The sequence below is a fragment of the Colletes latitarsis genome, chromosome 4, assembly GCF_051014445.1.
Source record: "Colletes latitarsis isolate SP2378_abdomen chromosome 4, iyColLati1, whole genome shotgun sequence".
Taxonomy (NCBI): domain Eukaryota; kingdom Metazoa; phylum Arthropoda; class Insecta; order Hymenoptera; family Colletidae; genus Colletes; species Colletes latitarsis.
Genome location: NC_135137.1, coordinates 41944077 through 41966362, shown reverse-complemented (window position 1 = coordinate 41966362; position 22286 = coordinate 41944077). Strand labels below are relative to the sequence as shown.

At 41.0% G+C, this 22286-nt stretch overlaps 1 protein-coding gene across 9 annotated transcripts in view; it reads left to right on the top strand.

Annotated features, from left to right (window-relative positions):
• The window catches only part of LOC143340942 (trehalase), a 47376-nt gene that overhangs the window by 8097 nt on the left and 16993 nt on the right, over positions 1-22286 (top strand). For 3 of the 9 annotated variants that reach the window (XR_013079530.1, XM_076763384.1, XM_076763390.1), the window contains exon 3: positions 20616-20702. Coding sequence is in view for 6 of the 9 variants with exons in the window: in XM_076763384.1 (XP_076619499.1) it covers positions 20616-20702 (87 nt within the window). In the remaining 3 variants the exon portion in view is untranslated. Of the gene's footprint in view, positions 1-4457; positions 5025-6460; positions 6742-15730; positions 15792-20615; positions 21381-22286 lie in introns of those variants that run through there. The other 6 variants (XM_076763391.1, XM_076763387.1, XM_076763392.1 and 3 more) reach the window with 6 other exon arrangements.

Below are 22286 nucleotides of genomic sequence, written 5' to 3'. Positions count from 1 at the left end.
GAGAAATAATTTGTTCAGCTGATGTATCGAACAAGCTAAGAAATTCTGAAATATTCCTACATAGAATAAATATTACTCGATGGGTAGACCTACCTAAAGAAATGTACAAAATTAACACCTGATAAGGAAGTGGAACAGTCCAAACGACAGAACAATTTCACAAATAAAGTCAAAATAGAAATTCGGATTAATTGATAGACGATGCTTGTGAACTTAGCTGACCAGTAAAAATATTCTACGAAATTAGGAATATCTTGCCAAGTCAGTTTCAACTAATACCACAAGTAATGAAATCGACAAAACAATTTCGCAAACAAAATCGAGATAAAAATTCAGATTAATCGACAAAGACAAATACCAGTTCAGGAAAGAATTGGAAACAGAAACAGTAAACGATCGAAGGAAATACCCCATAGAGAATCATTTTCTTTCAGAGTCCTATATGGTCAACGTAACGCAACAATTGCCGAAATAATAGAAGAACCAGTTAATAGAATATCTCATTGTACGTTGAAATGGTGGAAATATTCATAGTAACGAAACGAAAACCGATAAATTCAACAAACCCAATTTTTCATCAAACAGTAGTCAAAAATAAACGAGCAAGCTTCAAATCAGAAAAATAAGAGAGAGAGGGGATATTTAAACAAGACTCACCACTGGTCAGCAACTGATCAGTATCGGTCATCGTATGCTCACCACTGGTCAGCTGGTCAGCACTGGTCAGCACTGGTCAGCACTGGTCAGTAGTGGTCAGCCCTGGTCAGCCCTGGTCAGCCCTGGTCAGCCCTGGTCAGTCCTGGTCAGTCCTGGTCCCCCTGGTCCCTCCTGGTCACCACTGGACAGCCTAGGATGATCCCGGGATACCCACCGAGCCAGGAGTTCCGCCACCCTTGGACCCCCCCGCGTGAGTGAGACACGTAAGCCACCGCATGAGCCTTTAATGTAGTGGCGGAGGAGTGGGGAGAGCACAGCGTGCGTCAGCCATCTTTACGCGTCCGATGGACAAATTATTTCACGAAAAATTATTATTTACGCATACTGATGGGCCCTTTCATTATTCACATACCACATATTGTTAAGAATTGTTTAAACTATTGCGTGGGAATGTTAAACAATGCTAAGTTTTATTTATAACTGTTTAATTCACACCATCGTCGAGTAGGTACTCTGTATGGAGTTCACATGCAGCGATTGGTATTCTCGTAAAAAATTATTTCAATATTTCTCAAGATTTCGTATCGCACGAATCAATGATTAATAGCATTACCATCGCGAAATCGCGTTTTACGAGCAAAAAGACAGATTTCTCTTGCATCGCGAACATCATTCAGGGGTCAATCTTTCTAGTTCCTCGCGGTACGTGGACCTTCATAAGGCTGAGTCCAACATATCGGAATGTGGCATCCTCTCGAACGAAAGTGCATATCGCTATCAGCGTGTATTATGATGTGATACATGACGCGGGCCACGATAACAATCGTACGTAACACTCCTTATGGATGCTGTTCATCTGTTAAAAGAAATGCAATAAATATTCCTAGCTACCGTTTTTCTTTTGATGCTATGCGAAACACACACAAGATATACGAATAGCCCTTTCACCTTATGGACTTTGATGACCCAATCTGTTTGCCATACCGAGTTATTTTTTAAATAAATGATCTATTACAATTTAAAATAAAAAATAGAGGATTTGCGGTGTACTTATCAATGAGGTGCATCCTTACGTATTTTAATAATCTTGAAATCTTTAAATAATCTTAATCGATTGGTTACTCCAATGAAATTAATCGATTGATGTTCAATTCTGAATCGTAGAGCTTTCATTCCGTTAAAAAATACTAAAATTTATGTAATTTCATTTTCTGTCTCACTTCCTCTTGGGTTTATTTCTAAATCTGTTGGTAACGTTGTGAGTGACACGGAAATGGTAATGGGGCTCTAGAGTCACATAAAAATGGGCCGAAAAAGTACATTGGGTGAAAGGTCTACTTGTATACCTTGTCTGTATGGTACCACCGTTTTATAACTGTGTTCGACACTTGAACACCAAACCCAGATCGATATATCATCGACTCAAAGACTGCAGGCGTTCTGCAGTACCTGCAGACACCACATGTTCCTCGCGGTTGCAGATAAGCTAGTATTCTTTCATGCAAGAATCTGTCGGTATATGTATGCACCGGTTACTATGAAAGTGACCTAAGTCATATATTTCTCGTTTCCAGATTCTTAAACGTTTACGTTTAATCGTATTAAAAAATATTTTTCTTCACGATTCATTGAAATTTTATTAGACATTATCCATTGTATTTTTAACCAGTTAATTGGTTGTTTATCTGTATTTCTGGTTCAATGTTACTTCCTCTATCACCATGCATGAGGAAAAAATGTGTTATGTCACTATCAAACTAAATAATAATAATGATAAAATATAGTTGATATGGCGAAATACTGAATAAAAATTTTAATTTGTTTGGTTTCGTGATTCAGATCACTTTCGTAATAACCGGTTGGATGAAACCTATCAAGTGTGTTTTATCAGTAAGCTTTGCAGGGTTAGATTTTAATAGCAGCTTATCATTGAATTTTGCTCTTTACTAACGTGTACAAAATAGACATCGTACCATTCAACTTTTCTCTCTGCAGTGTTCTTCCATCTTTTACCAAATTTAAGATATTATCCGTCCCATTTGCGGGACTCACCCTATGGATACATATTTAAGCGAGTTAGATTCTAGTTACTTTTCGAAGTCGGTGGTTTGCGTGGACGTTTCCGTATGTGGCCAAATTTTTCCATGATTAAACGATTCGATCAATTGACTGGGTCAACGAGAGTGTGGAGGATTACTCGAGCTCCCCTTCCCCAAGTGCGTTGACACAGTGCATACTCGCATATTTCTGCATGTGTGGACGTAGCAGAACGTTTACGGATACACGCGAGAACGTAATACTCAAAGTGTAAGTTACTATCGCCGGCGTCAAATTGATTTAAAGTGCCACACTTAAGCACTTACGTGCAATGAACTCGGGCCAGCCGATAAGAAAAGTTATTCTTGTAACGCCGATCGTTTGTTTGCCATTTCATAATCGTGTCATTCATTATAAAAGTGATGCAAGTTCATTGTTTATACTGAAGTAATAGAAGTTCGCGTGGCATTTAAAAATCAAAATTGATCTATTTTTCTGAAACCCTTTTTAAGAACTATGGTTCTTGAAACTATGATTCCCAAGACTACAGACAGAAATATACTAGAGACAGGAATTATGGGCCAGAGTGAACTATGACACAGGCCTTTTCCACTTGAAAGAAAGTTAATCACTCCAAAGATATATATATATTTTTATTTAATAGTTGAAATCAAACACAATTCCATCACTCTTAATATTCATCTTACTTTGGTCTTCAGAATCACTTTATTATGCCCTAACTTTTTAATTCAATTGCACTTATCGAACTTCAAGTAATTAGAAAATCGTAAAAAATATTGTTTTTATCAATAGTATTTTCTTCTAAGAATAAAACAATACGTTCAAAACCGGAGTTGGACTTGAACTGCTATACGCTCACAGAGTAGGGCTTTGAGGTCATAGTGGGAGTTTTCAGGGCGAGATTTTCAACGGAAGTATAGGTGGAAAAGTGTGGGAAAGACTGAAACTTTGTTCTCAAAAAAATAAACGCCCGCGTTTCCTTCGAAGAACCTTTTGCGTCCCCTATCTGAATTGATCATTCATCTCGATAAAGAATGTGGGAATCGCTAAATGGTCGTCGTTACAAAGGTTAAATAGAAAAATGTAGATTGTGATTGGTTATACAGCGTCGTAAGATAATGTATCCGTTGTTCCAACTCATGAACAAATGACTATACAAAGAATCCAATGTTAAGAAATAATTACGTTAATGGTCGTTACGACAATGAACCATTTAGTTCCTCCGATGTTCTTCCTTTTAACGTTCGACAACGAAATCGTACACGTGACAAGATTATTGTCGCATTATGAAAATCACCGACCAGTAAGTTGACTACGCGAAGCCACTGACGCACGAAATACTGTCGTTTAACTCTCTGTGTCTCCATTTGTTTTTTTTTTTCAATTGGTCAATGGCGATTTAGAAATCTTAAATTAACGTCGTCCAAAGATTTTTTCGATTGAATTGGAACAATAGGGAGAAGAAAGGAACAGAATCTATAATATATATATAATTATATTTATATAATATACAATAACGTTAAAGTATAGATCGAGATACTAGTCGTTTCTAGAACGAAAAAAAAATAATTAACTTCCCAAATGTTCGCCGAAATATTTAATAAATTATAAAAATTAATTATTAAACGCACAACTGAGGTTAACTTGAGGAGGAGGGAGGATTGACCGCAATTGGTCGCGGCAAGTGCATAATTACCGCCAATAAGTGCCGATAGAGGAGCCATAAAACTTAGCCCGATTCATGCCGGTGCGCCAGTCTGCGATTGGACGTCCGAGCGTTGCTATCTCGGCAAAGGTCGTGCAACTGGTTCGTTACCAGTGCCGTACGCTTCTCCCGCGTTTTAGTTACAGTTGTCTGGCATTTTCTCGTGTCCTGCCGTTTCATTTTCGACAATTAACGCTTCGTCGCGATCGTACAGTCGCAATTCCGTGTTTCTTCGTCGCGGCCGTTTCACTAGTCAACCGTATTGAACCAAAGAATAGCCGCGGGACGTGCTTACCTAACCTCCAACGATACTAGCGTGCTGACAAGAGATATTCGATGCTGTCACAGATTTTCGTGTCACGTGTGTAGAAATAACGCGATAGTTTTCCGAGTATGCGATTATTTCTTTTGATACGTTTAACGATCTAAGGATCTTGCTTAGTACACGCTTCTCGGAACAAAATTTTACGAGCGTAAATACGCGTGGTGGCTCGAAGGTGATATGTTTATAGTGCGACGGTTGTGTGCGTTGTTTCTTCGGTGAAATAGTGTCGAGGTTAAGGACGTTCCGAAAAGGTGTTCAGTAAAAGTTCCTTTCGACACGGTACGTACACAGTATTTATTCAAAGGAATCTATTTTAATTTTTATGTATTTCATTATCATTGGAATGTGTTTTATTTCACGTGTACGATACACTTTGTCGTGGATTAAATCCCAACGTTCGTGTGGATCGATTGTTCTGATGATATGTTTATTTGGACGGAAGGAAAATCGATTGTCATTGTCATCGAACTGTATGTTTAAAACGCATTCTTCGACTTTGATGGGAGTACGTTTTTCTGTCCTTTGCTAAACTAGAACAAACGTGAACCTTGTATGCATTGGCCATTATTAAAAACTGTAAGGATAATTGTGCTCTTAATAGAGTACCAATTATTCTATCACATCGGCGAAGCAACAGTGTTCACTGTAGTAAAATACGATGGGTAGATCGCCATGTGGTACCTTCGGCTCTTTTCGGCGCGATTCGACAATTCTCGGTTGGTTTAAGCACAGTGGAGCGTTAATTATTCGAATTAATTGGGAGGCAAATTCGTTTCGATAATCGGTTTTTCAGATAGTCAAATCGATTATAAATTAAGCAATTTTTTAATCTAAATGGTTTAGATACAAACGAGTATGTGTATAACTAAAAATAAGGAAACTAATATTTTGTCTATTCCAATGCAATACATCCTCTCGTATCACTTGTTCCAGTATTATTATTATTAGTTCCAGTATTTCCTTCTTATCAAACTAGATACTCGTAACAATAAGAATGAAATTTCTTTCTACGTGGTTCGCTAACTGGACACACGTGGTCTACTCCTTCATTTTCGCTGACTTTGCGTACGCTCGTCCCCACACACGCATGGATCTAAACCAGTTTATACTGGGTTGCCGAGGTGTCTGGATCGTTTAGTTCCAGTAAGAAAAATGGGAAAAAAGGAACGACCTCTAAGAAAAATCTGTATAATTTATTACTCTTTATTCTCCGTCGACTGTAGTTTGAACTTTTCATTCTTCTTTTGTCAAGGATCTACAGTTTTCTGTTCCCACGATTTACACGTACAAGTCGATTAGTATTTACGTTTTTGTTCAAAACGTCGTAAAAGCGCGACAAACACACGTACAGAGTAAGAAGTATCGAAATAGACACAGATTTCAAGTAAAGCTATGCATAACTTTGAATATTCTCGCGAGAGGATTTTCCTACTTCCGTATTAATGTTTCCGAGCAATAGGTAATAAATTCTTCCGCAGTCGACGTCTGCACATACCGATCGTTACTTAATCATTAACTAACAGGTCGTTATGAATTATTGTGTACCTCATTGATTAATGATTGCCCCGTACGAACGCTTCTTACAACCACTGTGTCTCTATCAAAGGAACAGAGAACGCGTAGGTAGAGCGAGAGATTTGGCAAGTACGAGGAGAGGGGAGAAAGAAGGAGTGAGAGTGTCCTCTCAACGGTTCTCTTGGATACTCTCGGTCAGTCACATACGTAACGCCGTGCCGTGCTCACGTTTTCGTTTGCAACAGAAACGATTTGTTTCGTCATCGTTACACGCGTTTACGTAGTTTACGCGCCGTTCCCGTCGGTCGGTATTTAATTTCGCGCGTGAGTTCGCCTTCCAGACAACCGGTGCCATTATCACAGACGCTGTGCCACTATTATCGTTCCTTATCAGCGAGTGTCGTAACGGGGGTGCGAGTGACTAGTGCGTGCCAATTCCTCCTCTCTCTTCCATCTGGTTCAAACAGCGGACTAGGTGAAGGTACGGTTATATTTTTTTTTTTTCACACGCGTGTAAAAACCGAACGTTCGTTCGACCTTTCTTCCAAACGTTCGCGATGCCATTCGCGGACACGTGTTTCGACCGATCGCCAACCGCAAATTCAGATTGGCGGTTCACCGTACAAAAACTAGCATCTTTTAGACAATCTTACGTAACGTTCTCCGTCGATTTTTGTTTGTTAAATGTAACTTATCGTCGATCGAGGCTCGTCGTCGAATTTAATTTCGAGCGTAGATAAGCAACGACAGAAGAAAAGACTTCGATCGTTTCGCACGTGGTTGCATTATCATCGATTGAATCACTAAAAATATATGTATATCTACCTGTTTTCGCGTAGAGACGAAACCCAAGATGGATGTTACATACGCATTTATACGCGGAATCTCTAAATGGAATATTTCAGAATCACTATTCTCAGGGTTAGATTTAATAACAGCGTATTGCTGAATCTCGACCTTTACACTACAGATAAAACATTTGCCCGTCGCTTTCTCTCTCCCATTATTTTTGTTTCCGTTTGTGTATCTGGAACAACGACGATTTATTATTATTAGGTCGTCGATATATTTTATTGTCGCTACCTCGAAAGAACTTTGAGATTTCCGCGGAAAGAAGACAGAAATCGATTGCTCGACCTGGAATCGATCGACCGTAGGGGCATATATCGATTTGAATGAGATTTCACGTTGTCTTAAGTAACGTTGGGTACATTTAGTATGGCAATGTCACAATTGAGAGGCTGCCAGAAATGATTTCAAAGTGAGTTAGAGGGTCGAACGAATGGTATTAATAGATTTGCTTAGCTGTTGTAAACCGTATTCTACAGCAAACATTTATGGCTCCCTCGTGGATTATCAAATAACGATATCCAAATGATTTTCGTTTAATTAACATAAACGCTCGAGATTTAAATTACAAAATGTTAGCGTGTTGTCTCCTACGTGCAATAAACTTTTTGTCCAATTTTTTTTATGTATTTGCATTTCCAAATTTCGCGTAAAAAATGGTACGAACGCATTACCATACGAAACGTCAGCAATGCTCTAGTCCTTCAGAGAAAGCGGATATGCACGTAGAACGTGCCTCCGGAGCACTTGTTCTCCGATTGGTGGAATTTGTAGGCGTTGGTTCTAAGCCGGCTTGCGACTGGTTCTACAGATCATCAACTAAGGGGCTCGGTCGACAGCGGTTCTCATTCGTTCTGGATCGCGTGATTCGAATGTCGAAGAGTTTACGGTGATCCACGATCTCCTTATCGTTCGGTGCACTCGAATTAAGGGACGAAACGTTGAACAATTTTATCAAACGTGATCAATATTATTTGTATTTAAATAATAATACTTGGTAAAAAGAATAGCAGATAAAATACGAGAATTTTAACCGATCCATCGAACCGTGGCGGATCACGATAGCTCGTTTTCGGCGATCGATGTTCGATTATCGATACAAGGTGCAAGTTCGAAAGGTCACGTATCGCATCGTCGAATAATTATCGCTTTTACCGTTTCCCCACGTGTTTTGACGGCGAATACTATTTGCTCGTGTCGAAACTTCGATCGTCTAGTAACGAACGAGTTATTTTAACATTCGTGACGCAATGGGACGCGTTGCGGTGCGTTGCGAGACTTTGTACAGTCGCGAACGACGGGACCGTGTCTACTCGTGACGTTTGTAGTTTCGTTGGTAACCAATCCTGGTTCGAGGAATCGCGAACGGAGATGGATTTTGCGTTTTTTCAAGCAGAAACTAATTGATGATATAATGTGTACCCTGCACGCACGATGGACGTTCCAAATGATCGAACTGCGTTTGATCTCACTGATTCATCTCGACCGTGTAACTGTTTAGAATTAGTGAGCGGAATGGCATACGATCGAACAGTAAGAAATGACGAAATATTTACCGCGTGGTTGTAAATTGCTCGGATTTAATTGCCGTCGAACGATGAAACTGGCCGAGATGTCGAGGTTCACGTACCGACACGTGACGAATGGAAGCGCGTGCAGCGAGTCACGCGGATATTCGCTCGACCACGAACATAGGAACCTCGACCGCGAGCAAATGAGATATTTCCCAAAAACTTGGCAGCCCCCAACTTCATTTTGTCCCGTCACTGGCCTACATTTCGTTTCACGCACGCGTCTTTTGATCGTTATCTAATCGTAACACTATCTTCTTTAACTTTTCCTTCTTCTTCTTCCTTTTTTTTTTAAATAAAAAGTAGCTAAATAACGTTTGGCTTGATTTATATCGATCGATGAGACGTTTCTTCTATTCGATTTTGCATCGTTGACAACAGGAAATATAGATCTTGTATTTTTGGATAAAAAATTGACACTTTCGCAATGGCTAACAATACCAACGTGGTATCTAAGAAATAAAAGGAAAATTGTGGAACCGTAGCGTTGAATTTTGAGAGGTGAATTGATGTACCATTCAGTTTTAAATTAAACAGAAACTGCGGTCAAAGCGTGTAACTGTTTGAATATTTATAATTATTTTACACGCTCTGGAAAGTCTAATAAAATTACGTTATCTTCTTTATAGGGGTTACGACACGGTGACGACCTGAAAAGTAAGATAGCATTTGGAAATTTTTTTGAAGTAGTGTCTAATTTTATCGTATGTTTATCTATTACTCAAAAGTACATAAATTAAAGTACAAGCCTACCGAATTGTATTAAAAAATGTTGATGGCCGTAAAAGTTACGAGCAGTCACGTGGAATCTGCTTGAACTGGCAAAAAAAGGAAACGAGTGTAATAACCAAATCGTCCGAGATCGAAAACCAAAGCGGTCTTGTACAAAAACTATCTTGCTCTTTAGTCTGTCACGCTGTCGTCATTTTTTAATCGAAAGAAAGCATTTATATAAAAACGTTTAAGTCAACGTCAATTGCTCGCTACACGTGATCACGAGCGATTTAAATAAACTCAGCTTTTCTGCATACATTTGCATAGATCTTTTTTTTACCGCTTCGTCGTGCATAGGATCAGCGATATATTCGATATTAAATAAATTATCCATCGTTGTCCGTGATAAAAAAATATTGTTTGAATACAAATAGTTGTTCTACCACTTCTTTATACAGGGTGTTCGGCCACCCCTGGGAAAAATTTTAATGGGGGATTCTAGAGGCCAAAATAAGACGAAAATCAAGAATACCAATTTGTCGATGGAGGCTTTGTTAAAAAGTTATTAACGTCTAAAGTTCTACCCATACTGAATTTTTTTCTCGAAAACGCGCAGGATTTCGGGGGTATGTCTATTCACAAAAAATTATTGTAATTGACCCCCGCAACCGACAATAATTTTTCCAAAACGATTTGAAAATTTTTTTTTCCGTCGAAAAATTTCACACCTCGAATTTTTTTCTCGAAAGTGGGTAGGATTTCAGGGGTATGTCTATTCACCAAAAATGATTGTAATTGATCCCTCCAACTAAAAATAATTTTTTCAGAACGATTTGAAATTTTTGAATTTGATTGTTCCTAACTTTTTAACAAAACCTCAGTCAAGAAATTTATATTCTTGATTTTCGTCTTGTTTTGGCCTCTAGAATCTCTCATTACAATTTTTCCCTGGGTGACCGAAAACCCTGTATAAATATTTCGTTTTATTTGAGATCGATACTTCAAATTTAATTTATAACATTTGTCGATTCCTCTGCCCACATGTAATTTTTAGTACAGTGATCGTACTGATACACAGAGGTTTTTTAGCCTCCTCGAGCTATTAGGAATTACGTTTATCGAGCCTGAAAATAATTTATGTTGTGTGTTTTCTCTTTTTATAAAAAAAGGAAAAAACTTTAAGACGGAGGAGGTTAATCGTCTGTCGTCGACACGTGTCTTCGTTGCGAAACGTCATCAGACACTCATGCAGCGGCACTACCATTGAAATCGCGGATAACGACATTAAAGAGGATCGCGCGATACGGGTTCCGTCGATTTTCGCGAGGGGCTCGATCGTTCGACGACACGCGATTGGTGGACGGACTCGCGCGACGTCAGCGCTTACAATGAAATAATTGAGCTTGCGCAATTGCGCTTTATCGTTTTGTTCCTTTCGCGGGGAATCGGCCCCCGGTATCAGAGTCATCGTGATTAAAGTTTATCGGCGAATGAGTCGTAATTACGAGAAAAATTTTCCACCGTCGGTACTCTCGTGCTGGATCTCGTGATCCCCCCCGCCGTATCACAGTAATCGCTTCGATACTCGAACCCCAAGGAAATTTTGAAACGCCGCCTCTGTGCGAAACGATATAAATATTGCCACGGTATTTACAGCGAATCGCTTCCCGTATAATCCTAATACGGATTTGACGAATTGATCCTTTTTTAATGAATCAAGGGGATCGAGTAGAATGATATAATCTATGCAGGCACAGCTTCGTAGCTCCATTCATCGTGATCCTTAAGACACTTGTGCTGAATGTTAGAAACATTAAATAAATTCATATACGTACACTAAATAATAATTAAAATTTTAGTACGACGATACACTATTTGGGTCACCATTTACGCGTCTGTTTGCCAAGTATTTAAAGTACGGATGGTCCTTCGAACGATTGATCAGTCGCGAATCAATTTTGTCGGCAAAACATTTTAAAAAGATTGTTCGTGTCGCGACGACCTTCGTATGATGCGTTAAACAAAACAGAGTCGCCGAATCAATCGATCTAGATTTATGCGCATCGATAACAGTGTCGCACGTCTCATCTTTTCGACGAGTCTGTTCGTGACGCACGATGAAAGCTGTTGCATCATGTTTTGCGCGATGTTGATTTTGACGTGGCGTCTCCTATTAATTCTATCGAACTGCGCTCGAAATCCATTACGTGCCTGGAACGAGGCCTCGATGTACGTGCCGGGATGCACGCAACATCACGACCGTCTCATCCGGTGACGCCTCCGTGGACTACAAGAAGACGGTCAGAAACAGTTAGTATTATTAGCTCGTTGGAATGGGACAGGTATCCGAAAATTAAGGCGTCTCAAATTAAATAATCCAGTATTTGTCGTTTTATTATCGACAGTCGGTGTCTACATTAACGACGGTCGCTCGAACAGTGACCGTGCTTACCCACTGGGCAGTTTCTCGCGCTGCTAACCATCTTTGTATCTTACTCCGCCTAAAGATGGCATCGCTAATTTGCACATGTGTGCGAATGCGCGCGTAAATTCGTATATAGATAGAAACGTGAAATTATAGCTACGTAGCCAATAGAAATAAATTTATTACTTTTTGTACGCGCAAAGAAGGCGAAACATTTTCAGTTCTTATGGGTTCCCTTTAAAAATGTATTTTCATTCTTAGAAAAAATAGAATACCAAAGTAGGAGCACCTACTTATAATCCCGTGACTCTAGAAACCAGGCACCGAATCGAATCCTGTTTTCATCGACGCGATGGATTAGGTAAGAGGTGGTTCCTCGCGGTCCGTGGAAGGACAATTATCGAACCGAATCGTCTGCAGAGACTGACGTTCTATCGACAAGGTGCAATTGCTGCAAGTCGTTCCTCGTAATCGTCAAGAGATTGCGTAACCACGGCAAATAGATTTTCAAAAAATCCAATTTCCAAAAGCGTCTTTTTTTTAATTGCTCGTATTTCTCCGTTGCCTGAACTTGATTTACTGCACGTCGGTTCGCGAAAAATCAGTCAGAGAGCCTGTGAGTGCCTGGCTTGTAATTCGTCGTTCGTTGTTTCGTTTCGACGGTCTATGACAGCTTGTTTCCCGGTTTTCCTTGTATCACGAGGAAAAAGAAACGACGCCGTTCTGGTCGGTTGAATAAGAAACAGGCTACCGTTTTCCCCCCGTGTCTTTCAATTGTCTTCCATCGAGTTCCCATGCAGTTGCCACAGGTGCGCAGGTGGGACGCGTCCGTTCCTTTATAAAACGCGCGTTTTGGAATTATCTAATAGCGACTCATTACGCGACTGGCGAATTAATGTGTTCTACGAGTATTTTCGCGTTCGACAATTACCGAGGCTCATTAACACGCCGTGTTCTGCAAAGAGCTATAAAGAATGCCCCTGGACCATGAATACAATAAAGAAAAAAAACCAATGTTAACTGGTTGTAAGAACGATCGAACGGAAACCTAAATTCGGTAACAATAGAAGCGTTACATACGTTTCGTTTACTGAAAAATTGTGTTTACACGATTTTGGTCCGTGAAAAATGTATCAGACTGTTAAAGGGATAATTGACGCACGTATCTAGCAATTAAACAATCGCAATTTGTCCAATGTTTGGGCTTAATACGCGCCGAATGCACCGTGACGAGGAGTAAACAACGATCAAGGAAGAAGTTGAGACGAAGAAGACACGTCCGGGCGAGATTCGTGCCGCGGGACTGGAATTGATATGGTCGACGTCAGAAACTATTCAGCATATGCTCTCTGAATACCCCACGATCGCTCTGCACCGACCTATTTCCGACTAAAAATAGCCAATAGAATGATTGTGGTCGAAGCAACTCGTCCATTCGGTCCGCGGAGCGTGGCGATTAAACGCGAAGGTGCCTTGCGCGCAATTGCCGCCAACGAACCTTGCCTCTTCTGTTCTTCCTTTCAATTCCTTCGCCTTGATTTATTCCGCTCGGCGCTCGTCTTCCGTTTCGAAAGCACCGATCTCCTAGCACTGCCCCCGAACCGTTCATTCACCGACGAAACCTGAGAAACAAGACGATCGTTCGCGAATTCTCTTATATTTCATTCCCAAGTTCATTTCGTAGGATTCTTTAACCGATCTATTATTATTCCGAATAATAAAACCACCCTTAGGCGTTCGCCGACACGCGTCGTTCGAACGAGCGTTTACGAGCGTTTCGAGTCCAATTATCTGCAACTCGTGCACTGCAGATAACCGGGCTATTCGAAACTTTCGAACACCGAGCGGAGGTAGCGGTATCTTTCTCTCGGTTTTTTTGTTTAAATTACTGTTTTATCGAAGCAATGCTCGTCCCTGTCACGAAGCACACGCACGGACATTGCAATCGGGAAGAGACGAAGAGGCGTAACTCTGATAGAACGCAGAGCGCGTGCGATCGACCGAGTGATTTCTCGCTCGGACAGGCCCGATTTCCATTCTTTCGCGCGTTCTTCTGGCAAAGTGGAATTTCAACGCGTGAACGCGTGCCGATACGCGGACGTCGATTCTCGCGTCGGGCAAACGGCACGCGATAACAGCGAAAAGCTCACGGCGAATAAAAATTCCTGGAACAATATTTCTCTAGGAGTTGATTCTTGTTTTGCTGGTTAATTTATCGAAACAACGTTCGTCGAGCAAAGAAGCACCGAACAGGCGAAGAAGAATTACCGACACGCTTGAAACCGATTCGATCTAACGCGGTGAATAGGCAGAATCTGGAAAGCACTCGAAATGTAAATCAATCACGAACCGAACGAAATGTTCTTGTAAATCGCATTATTTACCTGATACTCGCAACCGCGGTCATCGCTGTTACGTGATCCAGTGCGATGAATACAATTACAACGCGAAGATTGAGCTATCGAATATGCAAACGTATAAAATGTCTCGTAAAGTATTGGGTTTTAAACGGTCGCGCCTTGGCAAACAAGAAAATTATTTCGTCAAAAGATAGCCCCGTAGGCGTTCGTGTGAAGCAGTACAAGGAACAGTATTTGATTCGACTATGCTTTTGTTGGCGTTAAACGCTCCAGGCATCATCGTAATCGTTAATCTCCGTGTGCTATATAGATGATCGATCCAGTCTTGCGTGTTTTCGTTCCTTTTGTTCATTAATAACATGGATCAGAAACCGAAAGCGATACGATCGACGTTAAACATTTTTGTCTGCAGTCGACGGACCTTGAGGCGAACATGTTTTCGTATCTGTTGCTTCAATGAACCGTGACATGCGCGTCCTACTTTTCGCTAGACGAAAATCGCGCGCGAGAACAGCTCGCTGACGAAGTCAAAGTCAGTCGAAGACATATAACCGGATACGTTGCACGTGTCTCGCAACGACGGTCCCAATCCTATGTATTTAGCGCGTTTCGTACGTTTCTTTCGCTGTAAGACTCGAAGTAAAATCTTCCGTTCGAGCCGTATTGGGTCAGACGCCATAGCCAGCCTTCGCGGGGCAAACTACTATCATCTGTACTCTCCTCGATCTTGCATTGTTCTTTCCTTTCCCCTGCAATTCTTGCAAGAAAAAACACCTCTTTTTTCCAATACGGACTCAAGGTGCGAATAACGGTTCGATCTTTCATACTAAAACCGCGAATACCTAGATGTTTCTCTTACTATGCGAAAATAATATAAGAGTTAATCTTGTTATAATCCTGCATCAAGTGAAAAGAAACATTGGGTTGAAATTGACTTTTGGCCGCCCATTCGATGCAAATACTAATCTATGTGCTGTACAGTTTAATTCGATTGGTTGTCCACTGTTTGCAAAGGGTTAAGAACCACTGTGTTGGACGCTGGTTTGCGGAAACTCGCGTTTCGAAGGGTCTTTCTCGCGAATCACAGTGTCGACGAATCTGCACGCGGGCGTGTATCGAATAGGGACCAACGGAGAGGTTCAGCGGCCCGTCGCTGACCAATCAGGACACGCGAAGCCGGAGGCTCGGCTCGCGCGTTCTTCGCGCACGGCTAATCGCGCTCATAAAGCGGCCGCGTGTCTCCGCAGTCAACTTAGTCGTAGATCGTACCTCTCGTCGTGCACACGTGCATCGTGCACACGCAAACCTTGTCGACAAAATTTCTTCCCCATCGTTCTCGACCGATCCACGAGCCAAATCCCGCCTGGCGCCCATCCGTTTCGTGCCTCCCTTTCTCCTCCCTTTCCCTCCCTTCCGTACCCAAGAAGCCTGCGGAGGACGGCGCCTACCAATTGGTAAAGTCGAACGAAGGATCATCGGCTATACAACGCAAACGGTTTGGTGCAACCGTTTGGTCTTTTGGCGCTCTTGAGAGGCGCCGGAAGTGGTTTCGGGGATCAGAAGCGCCAGGACTCCCGGCGCCAGACTCCCAGGTGGGAAAGAGGGTCGACCCGTAAGTACTGAACCACCAGACCATCGTCAAGAAGGATTTCAGCTGATCGTCGTGCTTTGCTAATGAACGGAACCTCCGTATTTTTGCAAATATTGTGTAGTCGATAAACGTAATTACGTTTGGTAATATCGTCTTGACGCTTGTTTTGAAAATGGACGACAAGAGGGTGCACTTCCCAGCAATTAGGTATCCTACAAGTAACGAAAACAAATTTCCTCGTACTAGATATCTTTTGTAATATGCGACGTAAGACGTAAGCTTGCACGAAGGTGATATAAGTCGAGTGGACGATGACTCGACGTCCAAAAGAGAAAAACCACGAGTACGTGAGAGCGACTGTCCGAGTGTTAACAAAGTAAATTACGGGATACGGGATAATGGGTCAGTGTTACGACACTCGAACGATCAGCTGGACGGGAGTTGCGTCAGGGTATCTTGTACCACGGTCTCCTTTCTTCAGAATCGGGAACTCCCGGCATGTTCGAGTTGCCTCTGTCGCGAACGATCGGTCCGAAAATGTCTTTCTTACATCTTGTAATCTCCATAAATTTTACAGTGCCTCCCAAATGTTTTCTTTTTTCGATAGGCTAACACTTATTAACTCTAAAAATAATAATCGAAGAGTCAATCCTGCTAAGAGATACTCCCTACGTGTAAGTTAGCGTCTTTTAGGAATTAATGGTCCCGAATCTGGAGCTATCTGTCCACTCTCGGTGTCACCAAAGACAAGAACAGTACTCGTAAACCATTTGATATGAGAGATATTGCCGTAAACGCGATAAGGAATAAGGTTTGCTATTGTCGATGGCTTCTGAGAACGAGAAGAGCATCGAGGAGAAAGATTTCTCGAGCGAGAGCACGTCGAGGAAAGTGAATAGGAGCACGTGTCGTCCGCGTGGCTCGCGTACGTGAATCGGTGTCGTTTAACGACAGAAATAGACAGCACAATTTAATGTTGCTTCTCGATGGAGCCGAGGTACGATCGCGACCCGACTCCCGACGACGCGATAACGGTGTCGTTTTATCTCAGGTACGAGACGCCCAGCGTTTTAAAACGATCTCGTAAGATTACAACCTCGATTTTCCCAAATTACTGAGAAGTCGCTGGAAGATATATTTATCTGTCTTTCTTTTCTTTGCACGTTTGAACTTAACGAAAGAAAACAAAATTAGCTCCCATTGGATCCACTTTTTCTACGTTTGTCAATTTTATAAAATTGCTAATCACCGTAGAAAAATCGATAAACTTTTACGTTTCAAATTGTCAGTAACAGTCGAAAGTAAAAGGCATCCGAAAGTTTGGTCTAATGAGTTTTATAGCCTGACGCAGTTGTGTTAAATAATTTTAAGTACGTTGCCATACGGTTACGGTGGAAACGAAAGGTTATCGTTGTTTCGATCGCCTCGATTTTGTTTCCCACTTTCTCAAGTTTTTTTCCACCGTAGATTAGCCTATTTGTGCTCGATGTTTTTACGCAAAACATAACTGGTTCGCACCTGTTTCGATTTGTACATCGTTCGCGTCCAAGTATTCTCTGTTATGACAGGTAACGAGTATTGCTGTTCGTGTAATAAAAACTTGTTATTAACCGGATAAATTCCTCTGGCGCGATAATTCATCGAAGAAAAATTAAACGCATAGATGGAAAGGAATACCGTATAATAATAAATAGTATTTTTTCCTTGTCACTTTGATACTTATCAAAATACTTCCAGGCTCGAAGTAGGTCAATCTCTATCTCGTCGGAGGAATTACTTTGCTCAGCAGACCTCGAAATTGCAATTAATTCGCGATCGACAAAGGGTGCAATACATCTCTGACGAATCGTGAACACGGAGATTCACTACGAATTTACGTTCATAGCTCTTGGAAACTCACCTGATCGCCCTAATGCACTCGGGGAATTGTAATCGACTCGTTATAGATATTATCGATACATTGACGTCAGAAATTGTTTTCCTTGTATCGATCCTTTGAATGGAATCGTCACAATCGGTTCGAGACTTATTGAAACGTTCGACGATCGATATGGATCAGCAGCCATTCAACATTCCAATAAAGAATATTTCGTCAACAGTGTTGCTTTAATATCTAAATAAAGCACACACTGTGTCGTCTTATCGATCGATAATTCGAACAAATGGAAAAAGACAGAATTTTGGTTATTCTTATACTGTCCAACTGTGATAGTAGATCAGCTACATCGTTATTGTGTCAAGGTCTCAACGATACTCGATCTTAATTGTATCGATACCAGAGGAAACGTCAACAACTACATCGTTCTAATATCAGTTACTATGTATTTACTGTAGACTTTGAAATTGAGAAATTAAAATTCACGTCCAAACTTTCTAACTCGTTCACTGCCACTATTTAGAAAAATGTGTTTCCTCGTATAGACACGAAATAGAAAATCATCGTTGTCACGCATATGGAACGTTGGTCTCTCGTGAGAACCGACGCGTCACACGTGTGACGTGTGCAAGTGAACGTGTTAATTATGTCAACAATGCTGCGTCACTGCTAGGCACGTGACAGGTGTACCTGACACATGAATTTATTAAGAATACAATTTAGGTTCTTGGTCTTTTATATTAAACAGAATTCTCACAGTGAACTTACATTTATTTGCTGTTTTCTTTTCGCACAGACGATTTCAATTTTTGAACCTTGCATTTCTAATCGAAGAATTTGGGTGTGTAAATAGAATCGATTAACCTGTGAATTTTTTTCTCGAATGTGAGTAGGATTTCAAGGGTATGTGTATTCATAAAAAATGATTGTAATTGACCCCCGCAACCGAAAATAATTTTTCCAGAACGATTTGAAATTTTTTAATTTAATTTTTTAATAACTTTTTAGCAAAGCCTCAAGATATTCTTGATTTTCGTTTTATTTTGAGCTCTAGAATCTCCCATTAAAATTTTTCCCAGGGGTGGCCATACACCTTGTACGTTTTAACACCACTACGCTCTCGCGAATCGGTGAACGTTTATTTTCTTCCGTCTCGCGATCGCGAACGTGCGTTCATTCGCGTCTCGTTGCGGGGTTATTATTTTTAAACGACCATTGCGTCAAAACCTCAGCCTTCCATTGAGTGCCATGAATAGAACATCTTTTTCGGTGCGTCCCATTTCGTCCAGCTCTCGGTACCATCTTTGCGTCTCGTATCGTCTCGTCACGATAGCATCTCGACAGCCAGTCGAGTTCGAATCGACGCATTATCTATCAAAGTTGAGCAAATTTCAATCGCGATTAACATTTATGCAACTCCGTTATCCACTAGGGCTTTATTGTAGTATTTACGAGAATCCAAACCATCGAGATCCGATCTTATCGATGCAGCGATAACCAAATACTTTTTCCTCTTCCGATTTAGAACTGTAATAATCTATTTAACGGACGGACAACCTTCGAGGCAATGAAAAATGTTCTCGAATGTGGTGTTTGAACAGTTTGAAACATCCAGTACAAAGTAAACGAAATTTTTAATTACGTTTCAAGATTGATTAGTCTAGATCCCCCATCAGGTATGTAAAATTATTTTAAACGGAACAGATTATGCAACTGTCTTGTCGAAAAATTATATATTTCTTGTTAAAGAAAGGATAATTTATAAGGTTGCTTGCTAACAGCAATTCGGTTGTTTTTATACAAATATAGAAATATTATGTTATTGTCGATTGCATGAAAATGCTTTGTTCGGAAAATAATCGTATTAATACGAGTTTAAAAACAACTGAACTAACATCTCGTTCTATTTTGAGAAATTTACAATTGATTAAACTAAATTTGCAGAGTGCATTACAGTGTTGGCAGGTGGTAGATAACAGTGGCTGATTATTGCCACGGGGGAAACTCTTGGGAAATAATCAGCCACTGTTACATATTTACCAACAAACACAGCTATGTGTTTGCGATAGTCGATACACTTTCTGCTAATTGCGTGACAAAAGTGGCAACTACGTTGCTGTTGAAAAATAAGTGTCAGTTGCAAAATCTACTGTATTTAAAATTATTTTATGTATAACAAAATATACTTCGTATAAATCGATAGAAATCGAAAATTTGAAGTGCTGGTTACCAGTGGCCAACACTGGCGATCGACAAATAGTTACTGGAGCTTCGTGGATCGTTTTTCAATGGGCCTTGAACTTGAAAAACCACGCGATCCTAGCTTTTGTCGCGTTTCCGTGTAGTTGAAAGGAGCGGCGATCGCGAAGCTCGATCTCGTCGCTTTCGGAAGCTGTTGCGCAACCGGAGCGAATTAAATCCGTAACCCATCGATCCGTGTGATCATCACGCGACCTATCATTGTTGCTCTTTATTTTCGGTTCATCATCGATTGTCTGCGCGATCAGACCCGTGCCCGATTCGCGCCAAGAGAAAGAAGAAATTGTTGGCTCGTTAGTCGATCGAGTGCATCTATTCGAACACGTGTAGTTGTACGAGCGTCGAGGAAAAAATAAAAAGAAACAGATTCGTCCGAGCCAGCGGCAAAGTCCGACGTTCCGTTCTACTGTTCGCATCTCTAAAGATTCCACCTGGCAAGGGAACCACATTTATTCATTATCATCTGTACTATAGAAGTCTTTTGTTTCAAGCGTTGAGTGTTAATTAAGTGCAAAAATTAACGTAAGTTTACACGCGACTGCCAGATGTTTTCTTCTACTGTTCGTATCTGTAAAGATTGCACCTGACAAGGAGGCCCTTATAACCGTTCTATCGAAATTTTTTAGAATATTTTGTAAATTGTACACGATGAAGATTTGTTGTACAATGTTACAAAACCACTAATCGATCGGTAAAATTATCTGTTGCAGGGAAGATGCGGCCTTGCACTTGGAGCTGAAACCGCCTCGCAGGCTGCGAAGAACGGCAGGTCCGCAACCTCAATCGATCACTAAAAAGTAAGGATACCTCGAATATCGTCTCGCGTCTCGTCCTTTCCACGTTGCTAACGAACCAAAAAATAATAAAAAAAAAACCACAGTACAAAAATAAGAAAAAAAGAAAGGAACAGAAGTGTACGAAAAGCAGGCAGTCGAGAGATTGAATAGACAGTGAGAGAGTTTGATTGAGGGAGTGGGGGAGAGAGAGAGAGAGGGCGAACGGGAAGGACGAAAGGAAAGAAACGATCGACGATCGTAGATCAAGAAGCGGAAAAGCTAAACGAAAGGAAGAGGAATCGGCAAATAGAACGTACCTTTCGAAAATTAAAAGAACTGCAAAGAGACACGCTGTACCGTCGGTTTTTTTCGGAAACACGATTAAAACGGAAAAATAAAAGTCGAACCGTGGTGGGAACGCGATTCTTTTCGAAAGAAATAATAATAAAAAAGGCAAGGAAGGGCCATCGATCGTGTTCTTTGATTCGAGTAAACAGAGAACGGAGATAAAATCGCAAACGAGCGATCCTGTCGAGCTGAGATCGCTAATTACGAGAAAATGGCCCCTAGTTCCACGGCCTCTGTCTCGATGAATTGCCTGCTGAATGCTGCGTCGTTCCTCGCGTTCCTCGTCGTTCTTCAAAGTTGCGCTAGTGCGGACAAGGCGGCAGGCTTCGTAAAACCGCCTCCGTGCCCGAGGTAAGTACCAAAACACTGATCAAGTACGTCCTCAATCGCTGGCCTTTTTTTCGAGACGCGACCTCTTCGTCGTTTTCTTTTTTTCTTGTATTTTAAACAAATTTTTGTTACCTGTTTTTACTCCCTCCTCCTGTGTGCCCCTCTCGGTCCAGTTTCTCCGAACAACGCAGGCTCGAGGACTCTGGAGGATCTTTTCGTGGTACTCGAGAGCCGATTTCGATCGTGCGTCGCGATAAACACCTCCACAGCTCCAGATTTTCTCCTTGATAAACATTCGAACGATCTCCTTAACCTATACCACTGATTGTATTTCTATAGCGTTAGCAACAACGATAAAATACGCACGTGGGTATCTAATTTTATCTAGTATCGAAAATAGAAATCTTTATATTCGTCACTGTATTGTCACCAGTACGTTACCATTGAATTGCTGAGACTTTCCCGATAAAAATGAGTACAAACACGACCATATTTCGATCACTTTGAGTTACGGCGTAAAACGTGCCACTTTTGAATTTTGAAAATTCTTGTACTCCCGAATTATGTCGTGTTTGGACTCATTTTCCCCGGGAAAACGTCGCCGATCCATTGGTAATGTTCTTATAAGAATATGAGACAAGTATAAAAATGATCCTTTTTAAAACGTCGTTCGTTGTGTGCATGCAATGTTCCCCGATTGATTCCTGGAATGAAATTGTCTGCTCCTTATGTGTCTCCGAACATGCTCGATTTTGTGACGTTCGTCGAGAAGTTTCTTTGTTCGGAAACGAATTTCTGAATCTACGCGACGGGGATAACAAAGCATCAGCGAACTCGTGTCGCGATAAGCGGCAACACGTTGCGCAATCGGATGACTTGTGGAACGCGACAACTAAATTGTAAAATTGTACGGTTGCTTTGATCCTC